The sequence below is a fragment of the Cnephaeus nilssonii genome, assembly GCF_951640355.1.
Source record: "Cnephaeus nilssonii genome assembly, chromosome: 4".
In the NCBI taxonomy this organism is placed as follows: domain Eukaryota; kingdom Metazoa; phylum Chordata; class Mammalia; order Chiroptera; family Vespertilionidae; genus Cnephaeus; species Cnephaeus nilssonii.
The window spans coordinates 60511503-60528788 of NC_137075.1; the positions used below are offsets into that span (position 1 = coordinate 60511503).

Here is a 17286-nt window from a genome sequence, read left to right on the forward strand (position 1 = left end):
TGGCTCTTTATATATATACTAGTAGCCCATTTGCAGGAAGAATCCTGCAAGCGGCCGCGTGCATTGCTGCTGCCGCTGCCGCTGCCATTGCAGCCGCCGCGCCTGTACCCATGCACCGCTGCCGCCCGCCCCGCTCCACCCGGCTTCGGCCCGCTCCGCTCCGCCGGGGCTTTCCCTCTGGCAGCCACTTTGCTTTCCGCTTTTCCTCCCTCTTCCTTCTAAGTTGTCTTCAGTCTTCACTCCTCCCTCCCTCAGCGTATGCAAATTAACCACTATCTTTGTTGGTTAATTTGCATACTCGCCCTGATTGGCTGGTGGGCGTGGCTTGGGCGTAGCGAAGGTGTGGTCAATTTGCATATTACTATTTTATTAGGTAGGATATATAGAGTAGAGGGCCGGTGCATGAATTTGTGCATGGGGGGTGGGGTCGGGAAAGGGGAAGGGACCGCAGAGGATTGGCCGACTGGGTGAGGGACTGAAGGAGGTTGGCTGCCAGCCCCAAGGAGGGAGCTGGCCCTCAGCCCCCGGGGAAAGGGGCTGCATCAGCTGCCACCCACCCCCAGTTCCCCAGCCCAGCCCAGGGCCCAAAGGTCCCGATGGGGTCAGGAGGGGAGGCAACGGTCGCCAGGCCGGGTGCAGAAGGAACAAATGCCGGATGCCGACGCCCCATCACCATACAGTTCCCCGCCTCCCTCTCTCCTCCTTCCCTCACTGCTGCGCCGCCACTGCAGCAGGCAGGCAGCCCCCAGGGAAGGGAGAGGTCAGGAGTGAGACAAACCCTTGTGTCGAGGGCTGACTTTCAATAGATTGCAGAGAGGGAGCTGCTCTGATACGTATAAAACCCTGACTCAGAAGCAGGTCTCTACGAATGGTTTAGCACCAGGGGCTGATGGGGGCCGGCTGGCCAGGGGGAGGGGCCACAGGGGACGGGCTGTGGGATTGCACTGACCACCAGGGGGAAGCTCCTGCATCAAGCATCTATCCCCTGGTGGTCAGTGCATGTCATAGCGACTGGTTGAGTGGTCATTCCGTCATAAAGGTCACTTAGACTTTTATATATATAGATGAGTGTCAATTATGTGCTAGCTCTATCTATTTAAAAAGTTCTATTGAATGTAAGTATCAAACTTACATTCTCCTTAGATCAAAACTTAGATATTTGTATTTGACAAATGACTACCTGTGTTTAGACAGCTGAAATAGAACCATTCCAACTCCTCTGTTAAGAGCATAACCTGATATAGCAAATCACAAACCTGCAACAGGTATTACTTGAATACACACTGGAATTTCCCACTGTTCCTTGTAGTCTGGTCCATGATTATTTAATAAGGCAAACAATGATTGACTAGTTAGAACTATCTGTGGGTGATATCTTGAAACAAGCTTCTCTGCATTTGGATCTTTACTAATATCCTGAAAAACAAAATATACCCTGTTACTTCATTATACTTATTGGAAATTTCTTTACTAAAATAACAAAAAGAAAATTGAAGAAGGAGACTTTAAAAGAATCAGATTATCTGTACTTTATGAGGTACAGAAGACTACTTATAGAGATCCCATCCCAAACCATTTTCGTACTTACATAATGCATAGCTGCAGCTGTTTGTTCTGGTGTTCCATTGGTAGATATGTTATCTTTTGAGAGTTGCAATTTTGCAGGCATTGAGGGAAATACTGTTTTCACAAATTTCACACTACCCTAAATAAGAATGAAATCATTGCTTATTACAAAAATCTTGATGTATTTTTCCCCCAAGTATCTTTTCATCTTATGAAATTTTAAAGTTAAAATTCTTCATTCTACTAAATGCACATGTCAAATTTAGAGCCTTCTTTAAGTCAAGACTTTTTTTGTTGTTGTTGTTAATCCTCATCTGAGGATATTTTTCCATTGATTTTTAATCAAAGTGGAAGGGAGGAGGAGAGACAGAGACAGAGAAACACCCATGTGAGAAAGACACATCAATTGGCTGACCTTTACCGGAATTGAACTTGGGACCCTTCAGTAGCAGGTCATCGATGCTCTAATCAATGAGCATACTAGCCAAATCAAGACTTTCATGTTTTTGCTTGACACCCACCATATATATATTTTTAAAAAAGGGTCAAAGAGACGGTTGTCATGGAATCTTCCCTGCCACTTTAACCTCTTATTTTATGAGGTACAAATCATCACAGGGTAGAGGAGAAAATCTAAATTATCCTCTTCACACACACTTACTTCCAATATGATTGTGTAAAATCCCTTAAAAAGAAAAAAAAAAAAAAAAAAAAAAAGGAGGCTTCCTGCTTATATTTAGTAAGATGGGAACTCTAAGAAAAGAAAATCAAGAAATAAAGTGGGTAGTGACATTTTTAAAAACATCAAGTATTGATATCCAAAAAGCTGTATATCATTATTATTCAAAATTTAAACACAAATGTTGTCTATGTGAAATACAGATTATGTTTCAAACAAAAATAAGCATATACTTTCATATGGCAAACCTTACCAGTGCAAGAAGAGTCTTTTCTAACTTTAATCCCATCTCTGTTCTGAATGGGAAGAATCCCATTAAGCTGGTGACTTCATGGAGAGTATAGAATTCTGGATACTTTTTCACTTGGTCGATACAAGCTTTTAAAACTTGCTAGAAAATAAAAACCAAAATAAATTCATTTGTATTATACTTCTCTAACAACAAAAATAAGTTAGTTACATATGATTATATAATTGTTCATTGGCAATCTAGCCTCATTTCATTACTCAAACTTCTAACAATCCAAGCATATTGTATATTCCTTGTTTAATATAATCTCATTTTTTCATAATTCTTTTAAACCTAATATCTTAAAATGCTGATATTTGATAATATTAAAATGAGCAATTGTATTAAAATTTAAAATGAAATAGAGATGATATATTTTCTATACTACTTAAGAAACTGTCAAGGAAATAAAGACATATGAAAATGTCAACACACTTTACTGCAATAGAAGCAGTTTTATGAATAATTAGAAATATGTTTAATATCCTTAAAAGATTCCCAAGCACAGGAATTAATGTAGTTGTCTTACATGTCATTCTAATCTGCACTCTAAAAAATAAATGAGATATGTTGTAACTAATTCAAATATGGAGTATTTTTTCCTCTCCAAACTGTTTTCAAAATATTAATAACTTACCAGGAAATGTAATCAGGAAGGAAATAAAACTCACAGCTTTACACAAACAGAATATATGCCACTTGTAATAACATGCAGATAACTCAAAGGAGCACAGCAGTTTTGGGTGGTGGTTGGGGGTTATAATTTTATAAATACAAAGACATTATCTTCTAAGTATTTTTTCTTCTTGTCAATTAACCTAATCTGACTTACATAATACACTTTACATCACAAAAGCTCTTAGCAATAAGCATTTCTTTATACTACATGTGGATCTCCTTTCCCTTCGTTCATAAAATATGTGAAGCTACAAATCAATAACTTTGCTATAGTATATCTTTTCATCTGTAGTTTCATATTCCCTTCTTCCCCTCTTAATCTTTGCTCCCAGCTATCTTTCACATTCCCCTCCCCCGCATCCCTGCTTTTCAATACTGGCCTTAATATTTAATTCAGAATATTACTTGCAACTAAGGCTGATGCAGGTTAACATGGAAAAGTTCTGTTTTTGAAAACCTTAGTCAACTGCGAACTCAGATCAGCATAATATTTTGTTCTTCATTTATAATATTAGTTAACTTTCACTAATTAGTTACCCACCCCCCCTTCTCCCTAACATTCCCATCCTATGGCAGTATTTGCAAGAATTTGAACATGCAAAGGAAAGCAATATATAACCACTACGTGATATAGAGACTATTCTGGCTAGATGTTTATTAGCACGTTTTTCATGGTAAAACTGCTGGATGCCACAGTGCTTTTACCTGAGTTGCCCTAAATTCAGTAATTATGGTAAGAGAAAGAGTCAAAGGAAAATCTAAGACAGTTTTATTCCTATACTCCATACATCATATATTATTACAGGTATTTCACAACTGGTAGGCATTAAGCAACTAAATAAACATTATTTAACTAAAAAGGTTTTTTAACTAATAATTTGTCTTTGAAAAACAGCTAAGAGTGAATGAAGAAGGTTAAGAGGCTCAGGTTGTTTCCCATAATTCACCCACTGAATGTTATTATTATTTTTTAAATATATTTTTATTGATTTCAGAGAGGAAGGGAAAGGGAGAGAGACAGAAACATCAATGATGAGAGAGAATCATTGATCAGGGCTGCTTCCTACATGCCCCACACTAGGGATTGAGCCTGCAACAAGTCATGTGCCCTGACCAGGAATCAAACCATAATCTCCTGGTTCATAGGATGACACTCAACACACTTTACTGAAATAGAAGCAGTTATTTGAATAATTAGAAATAAATAACTTGTAAGTTAAATACATCAAAAACACATCCATGCACACAATACAGATTTACCATTACCAAGAAAGGTGAAAATGACCATCTCCCTAAATTTTATTTTGGACCAAAAAATAATGGTATCATACTTTTTTTTAAAAAAAAACTAAATTCATTGGGGTAACGTTGGTTAATAATGTAAGTTTCAGGTATACAATTCTATAAATACAATGTCTGTATATTGCACTGTGTGCTCATCACCCAGAGTCTAGTCTACTTCTATTACCATATACTTGACCCCTTTATTTCTTCTCCACCCTGCCCTTCCCCTCTAGTAACCACTAGAATGTTGCCTGTGTGTATGAGTTTGTTTGTTGCTTTCTGTTCTATATTCCACATGTGAGTGAAATCATATGGGTCTCATCCTTTTCCATCTAGCTTATTTCACTTAGCCTGATACTGTCAAGATCCATCCTCGTTGTTGCAAAGACTATTTCATCACTTATTATGGCTGAGTAGTATCCATTCTATCTAGGTATCCTACATATTTGAAACTTAAAAATTTAATAGATACTACTTTTGGCAGTATGGTTGAGTAGATACCTTGAAGAGCACTCCTATCTAAATAATACTGGGTCCTGGATAAATTACAACAAAAAATTTGTATGCATTGCTGGGATTGATAAAAAAGCAAGGAGCATCTCCAAGGACCATAAATAAATAATTAAAACCCAAACACCTAGAGTGAAGATATACAGGAGCAGTGAGAAGTTAGAAAACTCATGAAAGGTGAGGTTGCTTGAGGGCAATTGTGTCAACAAGTTCTAAGATTAGGTAGGGAGCTGAACATGAGCCTAGTATATTTAATCCTTGAAAAACAGATCCATCCATGTTCACATTAGCATTATTTACAAGACCCAAAAGGTAGAAATGACCAAAGTGTCCATCAATGGGTGAATGGATAAATAAGTTGCTCATACACATACAATGGAATATTTATTCAGTCTTAAGAATGAAGGAAATTCAGATACATGTTACAACACATATGATTCTTACAGACATTATGCTAATTAAAATAAGCCAGTCACAAAAAGAAGTACTATATGATCCCATTCATATGGGAGCACCTGAAGTAGACAAATTCAGAGACTAAAAGTAGGAGTTGGGGGGGGAGGGGGAAGATAATGACTTTATTTTATGAGTACAGAGTTTCAGTTTGGGAAGAAAGCTCTGGAGATAGAGGATAGAAATATACTCACAACAGTGTGAATATATTTAATGCCATTTAACTGTCCTTAAAAATGGTCAAAATGGTAAATTTGTATGTATATTTTATCACAACAGAAAAAAAAAAAAAAGAGAAACTGAAGACAGACTGAGGTCTAGCTTACAATTGGGAATCTCAGAAAGACAGAGTTGAGAAAATGGAGAAGCAATAATTGAAAATGGCTGGGAATTTTCCAAGACTAAAGAAGGATATAAGTTTCCATATAAAATAAAAACAATGATCCAAGTAGGATTTTGGAAAAAGCACACTGCATTATAGATAGAGAACAAGCACAGTTCTAATGGGAGGGAGGAGGGTATGTAGAGGGACTGAGCAAAAAAGGAAAACACACACACACACACACACACAAAGAGAAAGAACTCACGAACATGGACAAGTTTGGTAACTGGGGCGGGGGGGGGGGGGCAGGGGTGAGTGGAGATGGAAGAGGGTATGGGGGCCATAATGGTGATGGAAAATAAAGAAGACAAAATAAACAATTGCAATGAAACTGTAAAACACCAAAAATAAAGAATGGCCAGGAAGAAAAGACATATTCCTTAAAAGAAATGACTTCAAACAGACAACACTTTCCAACAGCAATAACATAAACCAGAAAAAGTAAAGTTTTATTTTCAAATGTTGAGTAACAAAGCAAACTGTCAACTTAAAATTATGCATAGAATAAAACTATCTTACTAGAATGAGAGCAAAATAAAAATACTTTCAGATTAAAATAAAGATTATCATCAAGAGACCTTCCTCAAAGAAACAAGTAGAACATACAGTATTTCAGGAATAATGAAGAGGATCTCAGATTGTAGATTAGAGAAATAATAAATGAAAATGACAAAAAAGTAAATATTTTTAGATAAATAAAACAATATGTAAAATAGTAATATAGTTAGGTTTTAAAAAAAGAGAGTATTGGAAGATGGCTCCCCACCGGAAGGCAGACTGCATGATAGTGTGTGAGTGAGAGAACGAAAGGAGAGTGTGTGGTCACACGAGGAGTGTATATTTGTGGGTGAGAGACAGCTATACTCCAAGGGACTGTGGGGGATTGCCAGACCGGGTTCCCCTGACCCAGCAGCCTCCACGGCTGCTGAAATCTCTCCCGGAGCAATCGGCTCTGACGCGGAGACTGCGCCATCTTGAAGGGGAGAGTGGTTGTTATCGGAAGCCTATATATCCCAGGAATCTACAACACCACTCAGGGAACAGCTGCGAACCCAGGAACACCGGATCTCAAGCAGCGCAAATATGCGGACTCAGAGGAGTTCCGCACCTTCTCACGGAAAGGTCAGATTTCACCTAGGAAAAGGTGAGGTCTGTGATCCAGGCTGGAGAGAGAAATGCACACAACCGGAGCTAGAGGTTCCGGAGAAGTTGGCGCCCCACAAAATCTGCAGCTTTGGGGCGAGCGTGATCCGCGAATGTGGAAGGGGATCCGCAGGGCTGCTAGCAGAAGGGAACTCTAAAAAGCAACCCATAGCTAGACTGGGCGCAAAAAGGCAGCCTGAAATTTTAACAGTGTGCTGGCTGCTTAGTGCCAGAGATGTTCACAGAATTGCGTGCAGTGCCAGAGGGTAAAAGTCTCGAGTTCACACACTTACTCTGGCTCTTTTTTTTCTCTTCAAATCCTTGCTTTTGACTACTAAGCCCAGTACATAAGATCACCCAATTGGGGACACTCTCACAGACTGCAGGGGAAAGTAGTTTTTGTGGAACCTGGGGATCAGAGCAGGGAGTAATGATCAGAGAACCAGCTCTGGGGCAGTCCATTCTCCCAAACCGGTATTAAGTGCAACAGGGAAAACAAAATCTAAATACTGGCGAGGGGACTTATAGCTCTGGAGTACAATCCAGAAACACTGCCACCCAGGGGTTGAATCATAAATTGACTCTTGTGTAAATAAAAATAAAGGAGTCTAAGAAACAAAGAAATACTGCCTGCTGGAAAATCAGGACTGTGGTTTACAACACAAAGGAGCAGTGGAATGTAGGGAACTTCAATACTGTCCTGACTACTGGACAGGAAACAGGCACGCCAAACAGAACAGTTGAGGAAGTGAATGACCTTGGATACTGCACATTTTTTATTTTTTCATCTTTTACTTAAGAAACTATTTTTTTCTTTTTTCCTCATTGGATTTTACCTTATTATATTTTAATCAGTATTATTACTAGTACTATTTTACTTTTTGTTTAAAGTGTCATTTTATTTTCTCTTTATTTTATTTTATTTTGGGATTAGTGTTCTACATTTTATTTTCATTTTTCCTTTAGCATCATTTTACTCTATCTCAACTTTACCTTTATGCCAACACTCTCTTCCTCACTTTTGCCCTTTTGTTGTCCTATCCCTCTTACCTTATTCCTGCTTTAGATTTTCCCCATTCCTTCTTTTTACCCTGTTAAAAATTCACCCTATTTATATATCTAATTTCTGATCCCCTGCTCTAAATTCATACACAACTCTCTCTTATCTTTCTTCTCTATCCAAATTTTTTTCTCTCTGCCTTTTTGTTGTTGTTATTGTTTTTTTATTTTGTTCTGTTTTGGCTTTTTGTTCTAGGTTTTTTTGTTTTATTTTGTTGGTTTTTTTTGTCTTGCTTCCTCTCTGTCCTATTGTTGTTATTTGCTCGATTGTTGATTAGCTTGGTTATTGTTGTGCTTGTTTGTGAGATTGTTACTTTTTTGTTTTTGTTTTCTTGCCTCTATTTTTCCTCTCCTCGCTTGTTATTAGTTATTGTTTGTAGTTTGCATTCATCTCTGGGTGTTTGTTGTTTGCATCTTTTGAGATTAGTGGTTGTTCTATTGGAGTTTTCTCCCCATATAGTTCCCCCATCTCCTTTTTATTCTCTTTCTTTTCACTCTTACTTTTTTTCCTTTTCTCAATATCATTTTTGAGCTCCTTTTTTTTTTCTCTTATCCCCTAATTCACTTTTCTCTGGTGGTCACCTTTATTTGGGGTTATCAGTATTGTGAATACATTTGTGTTCAGTGCCTTGTGCGTTGTGCCTTGTTGTGCTGTATTTTGTGCCTTTAAATCAACGCAGGAGAGAGAGAGCTACATAACCAGATACCCAGAGAAGAGAGATCATGGGGAGACAAAAAAACAGCATGCATATGAAAGAAAAGCAGGCATCACCAGAAAAGGAAGTAAACAAAATGAAGGCAAGCAACCTGTCAGAGAAAGAATTCAGAGAAATTCTGTCCCAACCAGAGTCTTAAGGTGGATGAAAAGAATGAAAGACGAATTTGACAATATGTGCAAGAACCAAGAGGAAATGAAGAACCAACAAGAAATGAAAAATGACATCGCTGCTATAAAGAACTCAATAGAAAGCATCAACAGTAGACTAGAAGAAGCAGAAGACCGCATCAGTGAGCTAGAAGACAAAGTAGGAAAAAATACCCAAGTAGCGCAGCTTCTAGAAAGAAAAATGAAAAAGCAGGAGGAGAGCCTAAGGGAACTTTGGGACAACAGGAAACAAAACAACATCCGCATAACAGGGGTGCCAGAAGGAGAGGAAACTGAGCAAGGAATAGAAAACATGTTTGAAGAAATGACAGAAAACTTCCCTGATATAGAGAAGAAAAAACCCACACAAATCCAAGAAGCTCACAGAGTCCCAAGCAAAATGAACCCCAAAAAACTGACACCAAGGCACATTATAATTAAATTGGCAAACACCAACGACAAAATAAGAATCTTAAAAGCGGCCAGAGAGAGACAGAAAGTTACCTACAAAGGATCCCCCATCAGACTAGTGACTGATTTCTCAACAGAAACACATCAGGCCAGAATGGAATGGAATGAAATATACAAAGTCATGCAAAAGAAGGGTCTGAATCCAAGAATACTGTACCCAGCAAGGTTATCATTCAAAATTGAGGGTGAAATCAGGAGCTTCACAGACAAAAAAGGACTAAGGGAGTTTATTACCACCAAACCAGCAATGCAAGAAATGCTAAAGGGTCTGCTGTAAAAAAAAAAGAAATAGGAAGTGAAGAAGGAACACATGGGTAAAGAATAAAAATGGCGACAAATAAGTACCTATAAATAACTTTAAATGTAAATGGATTAAATGCCCCAATCAAAAGACATAGGGTAATGGACTGGATAAGAAAACAGGACCCATATATCTGCTGTCTACAAGAAACCCACCTCAGAAAAAAAGACACAGAGACTGAAGGTGAAGGGGTGGAAAAAAGTTTTTCAGGCGAATGGAAATTAAAAAAAAAGCAGGGGTAGCAACACTTATATCTGACTAATTAGAACTCAAAGTGAAGGACATAAAAAGAGATAAGGAAGGCCACTTCATAATACTAAAGGGAGCAATCCAACAAGAAGAAATAACTCTGGTAAACATATACGCACCAAATACAGGAGCACCCAAATACATAAAAAAACTCCTGGAAGATATCAAGGGAGAGATTGACAGCAATACAATCATAGTAGGAGACTTTAATACCCCACTATCACCCTTGGACAAATCCTCTAAACAAAAAACCAGCAAAGACACATCAATCCTAAATGACTCACTAGACCAGTGATGGGCAACCTTTTGAGCTTGGTGTGTCAAACTTCGCCAAAAAACTGAGCATAACTCGGGTAGTGTGTCACTTTGAGGAAAAAACTAACTCCAAGACTCTAGTCGCAAATGTTTCATCCTCAGGAGCAGCAAATGTTTCATCCTCGGCATGCGGCCGTGTGTCATCAGAAATGGCTACGCGTGCCAGTGCTGACACGCGTATCATAGGTTCGCCATCACTGCACTAGACCAATGGAATTGACATCTTCACAACATTTCACCTCAAAGCCACAGAATATACATTCTTCTCAAGTGCACATGGGTCATTTTCAAAGATAGACAATATTGGATCACAGGCAAAGTCTCTTCAAATTCAAGAAGATAGAAACCATATCAAGCATCTTCTCAGATCACAGTGGCATAAAACTGGAAATCAACTACAATAAAAACAATCCAAAAAAATCAATCACGTGGAGACTAAATAGCATGCTATTAAACAATGACTGGGTTACCAGAGAGATCAAAGAAGAAATAAAAAACATCATGGCAACAAACGACAATGAATACACAACAATCCAAAATCTATGAGATAAAGCAAAAGCAGTCTTGAGAGGAAAGTTCATAGCTCTACAAGCCTACTGCAAAAAACAAGAAACAATGGTAATAAATTACCTAACCCTACAACTCAAAGAGTTAGAAAGAGAGCAACAAGAAAAGCCCAGTGTAAGCAGAAGGAAGGAAATAATAAAGATCAGAGCGGAGATAAACAACACAGAGACCAAAAAACAAAAAAACAAAAAACAACAACAAAAGATCAACAAAACCAAGAGCTGGTTCTTTGAAAGGATAAACAAGATTGATGAACCTCTAGCCAGGCTGACCAAGAAGCAAAGAGAGAGGACCCAAATAAACAAAATCAGAAATAAAAGAGGAGAAATAACAATAGACCCCACCGAAATACAAAGGATTGTTAAAAAATACTATGAACAACTCTATTCCAACAAAATGGACAACCTGGAGGAAATGGACATATTCCTAGAGAAATACAACCTTCCAAAACTCAATCAGGAAGAATCTAAACATCTCAATAGGCCAATAACTATGGAAGAAATTGAAGCAGTCATCAAAAAGCTTCCGGCAAACAAAAGCCCGGGGCCAGATGGCTTCACAGGGGAGTTTTACCAAACATTCAAGGAAGAACTATAACCTATCCTCCTTAGACTATTCAAAAAAATTCAAGAGGAAGGAACACTTCCAAGCTCATTCTATGAAGCCAGCATCACCCTAATATCAAAACCAGATAAAGACAACACAATGAAAGAGAATTACAGGCCAATATCCCTCATGAACATAGATGCAAAAATCCTCAACAAAATTCTAGCAAATCGGATCCAGCAGTACATCAGAAAGAACATACACCATGACTAAGTAGGATTTATCCCAGGGAATGCAAGGATGGTACAATATCCTCAAATCAATAAACGTGATACATCACATAAACAAATTGAGAGATAAAAATCACATAGTTATATCAATTGATGCAGAAAAGGCATTTGACAAAATCCAACACCCTTTCTTGATAAAAACTCTCAGCAAGGTGGGAATAGAAGGATCATACCTCAACATAATAAAAGACATATATGATAAACCCACAGCGAACATCATACTCAATGGGCAAAAACTAAAACCATTTTACCTAAGAACAGGAACAAGGCAGGGATGCCCACTCTCACCACTCCTGTTTGACAAAGTACTGGAAGTATTAGCCATTGCAATTAGACAAGAAGAAGAAATAAAAGGCATCCAAATTGGAAAAGAAGAAGTAAAGCTGTCCTTATTTGCAGATGATATGATATTGTACCTATAAAACCCGAAAGACTCCATGAAAAAACTATTAGACTTAATAAATGAATTAGGCAATGTAGCAGGATACAAAATTAACGCCAAGAAATCTATGGCATTTCTATACACCAAGAGTGAACTTACAGACAGAGAGACTAAAAAAGCAATCCCATTTACCATCGCACCAAAAAAATTAAGATACCTAGGAATAAACTTAACTAAGGAGGTAAAAGACCTATAAGCGGAAAACTACAGGACACTGAAAAAAGAGATAGAGGAAGACGTAAACAGATGGAAGAACATACCATGTTCATGGATTGGTAGAATCAACTTCATTAAAATGTCCATACTACCCAAAGCAATCTATAGATTCAATGCACTCCCAATTAAAATACCAACGGCATATTTCACAGACCTAGAAAGAACCCTCCAAAAATTCATCTGGAATAAAAAAAGACCCTGAATAGCCACAGCAAGCCTGAGAAAGAAGAACAAAGTAGGTGGGATCTCAATACCAGATTTAAAGCAGTATTACAAAGTCACTGTTCTCAAAACAGCCTGGTACTGGCACAAGAACAGACATGAATAGAATAGAGAACCCCGAAATTGACCCAAACCACTATGCTCAATTAATATTTGACAAAGGAGGCATGAACATACAATGGAGTCAAGACAGTCTCTTCAATAAATGGTGTTGGGAAAATTGGACAGATACATGCAAAAAAATGAAACTAGACCACCAACTTACACCATACACAAAAATAAACTCAAAATGGATAAAGGACTTAAACATAAGACAGGAAACCATAAAAATACTAGAGGAATCCACAGGCAGAGAAATCTCAGACATATGCCAAAGCAATTTCTTCACAGATACCGCTCCTAGGGCAATGGAAACTAAAGAGAAAATAAATAAATGGGACTACATCAAAATAAAAAGCTTTTGCACAGCAAAAGAAACCATCAACAAAACAATAAGAAAGCCCACTGTAAGGGAGGACATATTTGCAAATGTTATCACTGATAAAGGTTTAATCTCCAACATCTACAGGGAACTTAATACAACTTAATAAAAGGAAGATAAATGATCCAATAAAAAAAATGGGCAAGGGACCTAAATAGAATCTTTTTGAAAGAAGACAGAAGGAAGGCCAAGAGACATATGAAAACATGCTCAAAGTCACTAATTATCCGAGAGATGCAAATCAAAATGACAATGCGGTACCATCTCACACCTGTCAGAATGGCTATCATCAACAAATCAACAAATGACAAGTGCTGGTGAGGATGTGGAGAAAAAGGAACCCTCGTGCACTGCTGGTGGGAATGCAGACTGGTGCAGCCAGTGTGGAGAACAGTATGGAGTTTCCTCAAAAAACTAAAAATGAAACTCCCATTTGACCCAGTAATCCCACTTCTAGGAATATATCCCAAGAAACAAGAAACACCAATCAGAAAGGATATATGCACCCCTATGTTCATAGCAGCACAATTCACCATAGCTAAGATTTGGAAACAGCCTAAGTGTCCATCAGCAGATGAGTGGATTAGAAAACTATGGTACATCTACACAATGGAATACTACACTGCTATAAAAAGAAGGAATTCTTACCATTTGCAGCAGCATGGATGGAACTGGAGAGCATTATGTTAAGTGAAATAAGCCAGGCAATGAAAGAAAAATACCACATGATCTCACTCATTTACGAAAAATAAAGAACATTATAACCTGATGAATGAAAAGATAGATACAGAGGCAGTAAAGCATTGAACATACTATCAAATTACAGCGGGAAGGCTGGGGAGTGTTGGGGAGGTGGGGAAATAGATCAACAGAAAGACTTGTATGCATGCATATAAGCACAACCAATGGATACAAGACACTGGGGGGGTGGGATGAGGGCATGTGACAGGGGGTAGGGGAGGCTGGGGGAAGGTCAATGGGGAAAAAAAAGAGATATATGTACTACTATATGTAATACTTTAAATAATGAAAAAAAATTTAAAAAAAGTAGAGGAGAGAAGATACAAAAAAATTTTTTTCCCAACTGTTTTCAGTAATCTGATGAATTGGTAGTATTAGTATTGTTATTCTAAGGCTGCTGTGGATGTATTCTGGGGTACAGCAAATGAGACACATGGTATTTTTTTCTTTAAATATATATCTCCTAGATCTATCTATCCAGGAGCAATGAGCATCTCCAGTGCCCAGACTGTAGTCCTTAAATACCATTCCCACTAAAAAACAAAACAAAACAAAAAACAAGGGCTCTGGAAAATGGCTGATTCTAGGGCTGGAGAGGAAATGTATGAAATGAACCTCAAAGTCTATTAGAGTGACTCAAAAGGACTCGAGACAATATGCAGAACCTGTCAACTGGCCAAAGTTGGTATTATTTGAACTTGCAAAAAAATCTTACTTGTAGTGACTAGAACCCACTAAATATGTTTAATTCCAATATTTTAAAAAGTGTGTCTCAATGGATAGAGTGTGTGCTGGTTCAATTTCTGATCAAGGGCATATACCTGGATTGCAGGTTTGATCCCTGATCCTGGTCTGGGCTCATGTGGGAGGCAACCAATTGATATGTCTCTCTCACATTGATGTTTCTTGACTTGAAACAGAATTACAGTGTTCACTATATAATTCTTTGTTAGGCTGTATACATTTATTCTATATACTTCTCCACATGTACATTACATTTCATAATATAATATTAAAATTTTAAAACAGTAAAACAATTTTTATAGATATCAGTTTATCTTTGGGGTAGAGACATAAAATATAAATTAGAGAAAATGTGCTGCCAAGACAATCTGATTAAAAAAACAAGACATAATGCTGATTGTTAGCTACCAAGTAGTATACTCTGTTAACAAACATTTTTATATTCACTTAATTATTACATTGAACGCTTGAGCACTTGTTGCATGCCAGGCATTATTCTGAACTCAGCAGCATACAAAAGAGTACTTACTTATAGGCATTGTGAAAAAGACAATAAACAAAAATAAAACCTGGGAAAGGAAATACTAAAGGTGATGCTATTTTTTGGAGGGTAATTAGGAACATCCTCATTGATGGTTGGTATCCGAACAGAGAGAGACTTAAAGGAATCAAGGAACTTATCCATGCAGATAGCTGGGGAACAGCTTGCCAGAAAGATGGGTACAGCCAAAGGCTTCAAGGACTCTTTAAGAAACACAGAGGCCAGTAGGCTGATGTGGAACAACTGGGAGGAATGTATGTAGAAGATGAAGCAGGCTGGGGGTGGGAGTGTGAGCTTTGTAGACTGTCTCTTTCTGAGATAAGAAGACATTTTAAACCAGTGAAATGAAGGGATATTAATACAGTTGACCCTTGAACAACATGGTGTTGCACTGCACAGGTTCAATTATATGCAGATTTTTTCAATAAACACTGTAAATGTATTTTCTTACTTATGATTTCTTTAATAACATTGTTTTCTCTAGTTTACCTTATTATAAGAATACATTATGATACATGTAACATACAAAATATGTGTTAATCAACTATTTATGTTATTGGTAAGGCTACTAGTCAATAGAGGCTATTAGTAGTTAAGTTTTTTGGGAGTTAAAAGTTATACACAAATTTTCAACAGTGTGGGGTGTCAGCAACCCTACCCCCTGTGTTGTTCAAAGGTCAACTGTATATATTAATAGTAACTATTTAAGTAGGTTACTCTAAATTTCCGCCAGGCTCACTGAATGAGGGTAGGGTACAAGGCACATTGCTAATAAATCTGCATGGATGATTTATATATAATAAAATGAACTCACAGTTGAAATTTATCATTTGGTGATTGGTTATCATGAAGACAATAAATGCAAATTTATGTGACTAAGTTTTAAAAGACCATTCAGATTTTTAATGACTGTTAACTCCTTGAACACCCATTCTCTCACAAGGGAAATCAGTGCATTAGATCAAACCATCCATGTGAGTAAAATATAACTCTCAAATACAGTACAGTATTGGCTCAGTAAAAGAAAAAAAATATATAATATAGTATATGATTCTGAGGTGTAAGCACAGCATTTTTATTATTGAAATATGTGATTATACTAGTAAAAACTCTACCTACGATTTGGTCTCTAAATCGATAATACTGATATTTCCATATGCATTTGACAGGATCATCACACATTTAAAAATGCTGCTATTGACTATTACTTGGCAGTTTAAGTAATTTTTTTTTTTTTACCTCTGTGAAGAGACGTGCATCATCAGAAAGCATATTATAATCCTGTGCACATTTCTTTGCAGAATTCTGTAAAAACTTTAGGAATTCAGTAACTTCTTCGTTTACGTGGTTTTTCATATCCTAATTTTTTAAAAAGTAGACATGTTGTGGAATAAAAACAATCACTTCTCAATCATTGCTATAATTATTTTGACTTAAAGAATAATTAAAAGTATTATATCCAAAGCAAAAATCACAAAGAGAAAGTTCATGAAAATTATATAATAATGATACACTTGTTATTAAAAACTCCTCAAAAACAGGAAAGCAAATTAATACTACTATAATACATGCTTTGGAATTAGTAAGCTTATCTTATAAAATGTTCTTAATTAACAAAAATAGAACACACACCCAAATAGAAAAATGAGCAAACAAAATGAATTGTACAAAAGAAGAAACAGAAATGGCTTAATAACACATGGAAAATACTTATATTTTATCAGTAATCATTGTAATTTAATGTAAAATAAGGGATCACCATTTCTTCCATGTCAAATTAGAGGGGGAAAGGTAATGTTCAGTATCAGCAAAGATATTGAAAACAACAAAAAAAACCTTCCACACAATAGTGATATAAAAAAATTGGCTTAAAGTTTTTGCAGAACAATTTACCCATGGGTAATTGCAGACCAAAGCCTTAGAAACATGTATAGTTTTTGATATGGCAATTTCATTTTTTATTACTATTTTCATTGATTGATTGGTTTTAGAGAGAGAGAAAAGAAGGAAGGAAGGGAAAGAGAAAGAGAGACATTAGTTTGTTGTTCCATTTATTTATGCAGTCATTGGTTGCTTCTTGTATGTGTTCTGACTGGGGACAGAACCCACACCTTGGCATATCAGGACAACACTCTAATCCAGCTGTCGCCAACCTTTCGGACCTCACGGACCACCAGTGATCTGCAGACCACTGGTTAGCGACTGCTGCTCTAACCTACTGAGCTACCCAACCAGGACTGGCAGTTTTATTT

At 37.2% G+C, this 17286-nt stretch overlaps 1 protein-coding gene across 5 annotated transcripts in view; it reads right to left on the bottom strand.

The window, feature by feature from the left end:
• Positions 1–17286, bottom strand: part of ICE2 (interactor of little elongation complex ELL subunit 2) — a 78540-nt gene that overhangs the window by 49185 nt on the left and 12069 nt on the right. For 4 of the 5 annotated variants that reach the window (XR_013813465.1, XM_079769929.1, XM_079769930.1 and 1 more), the window contains exons 5-8: positions 16274–16393; positions 2499–2636; positions 1589–1705; positions 1257–1416 (exon numbers count right to left, since the gene is read on the bottom strand). Coding sequence is in view for 4 of the 5 variants with exons in the window: in XM_079769929.1 (XP_079626055.1) it covers positions 1257–1416; positions 1589–1705; positions 2499–2636; positions 16274–16393 (535 nt within the window). In the remaining variant the exon portion in view is untranslated. The remainder of the gene's footprint in view (positions 1–1256; positions 1417–1588; positions 1706–2498; positions 2637–16273; positions 16394–17286) is intronic. The other variant, XM_079769931.1, reaches the window with a different exon arrangement.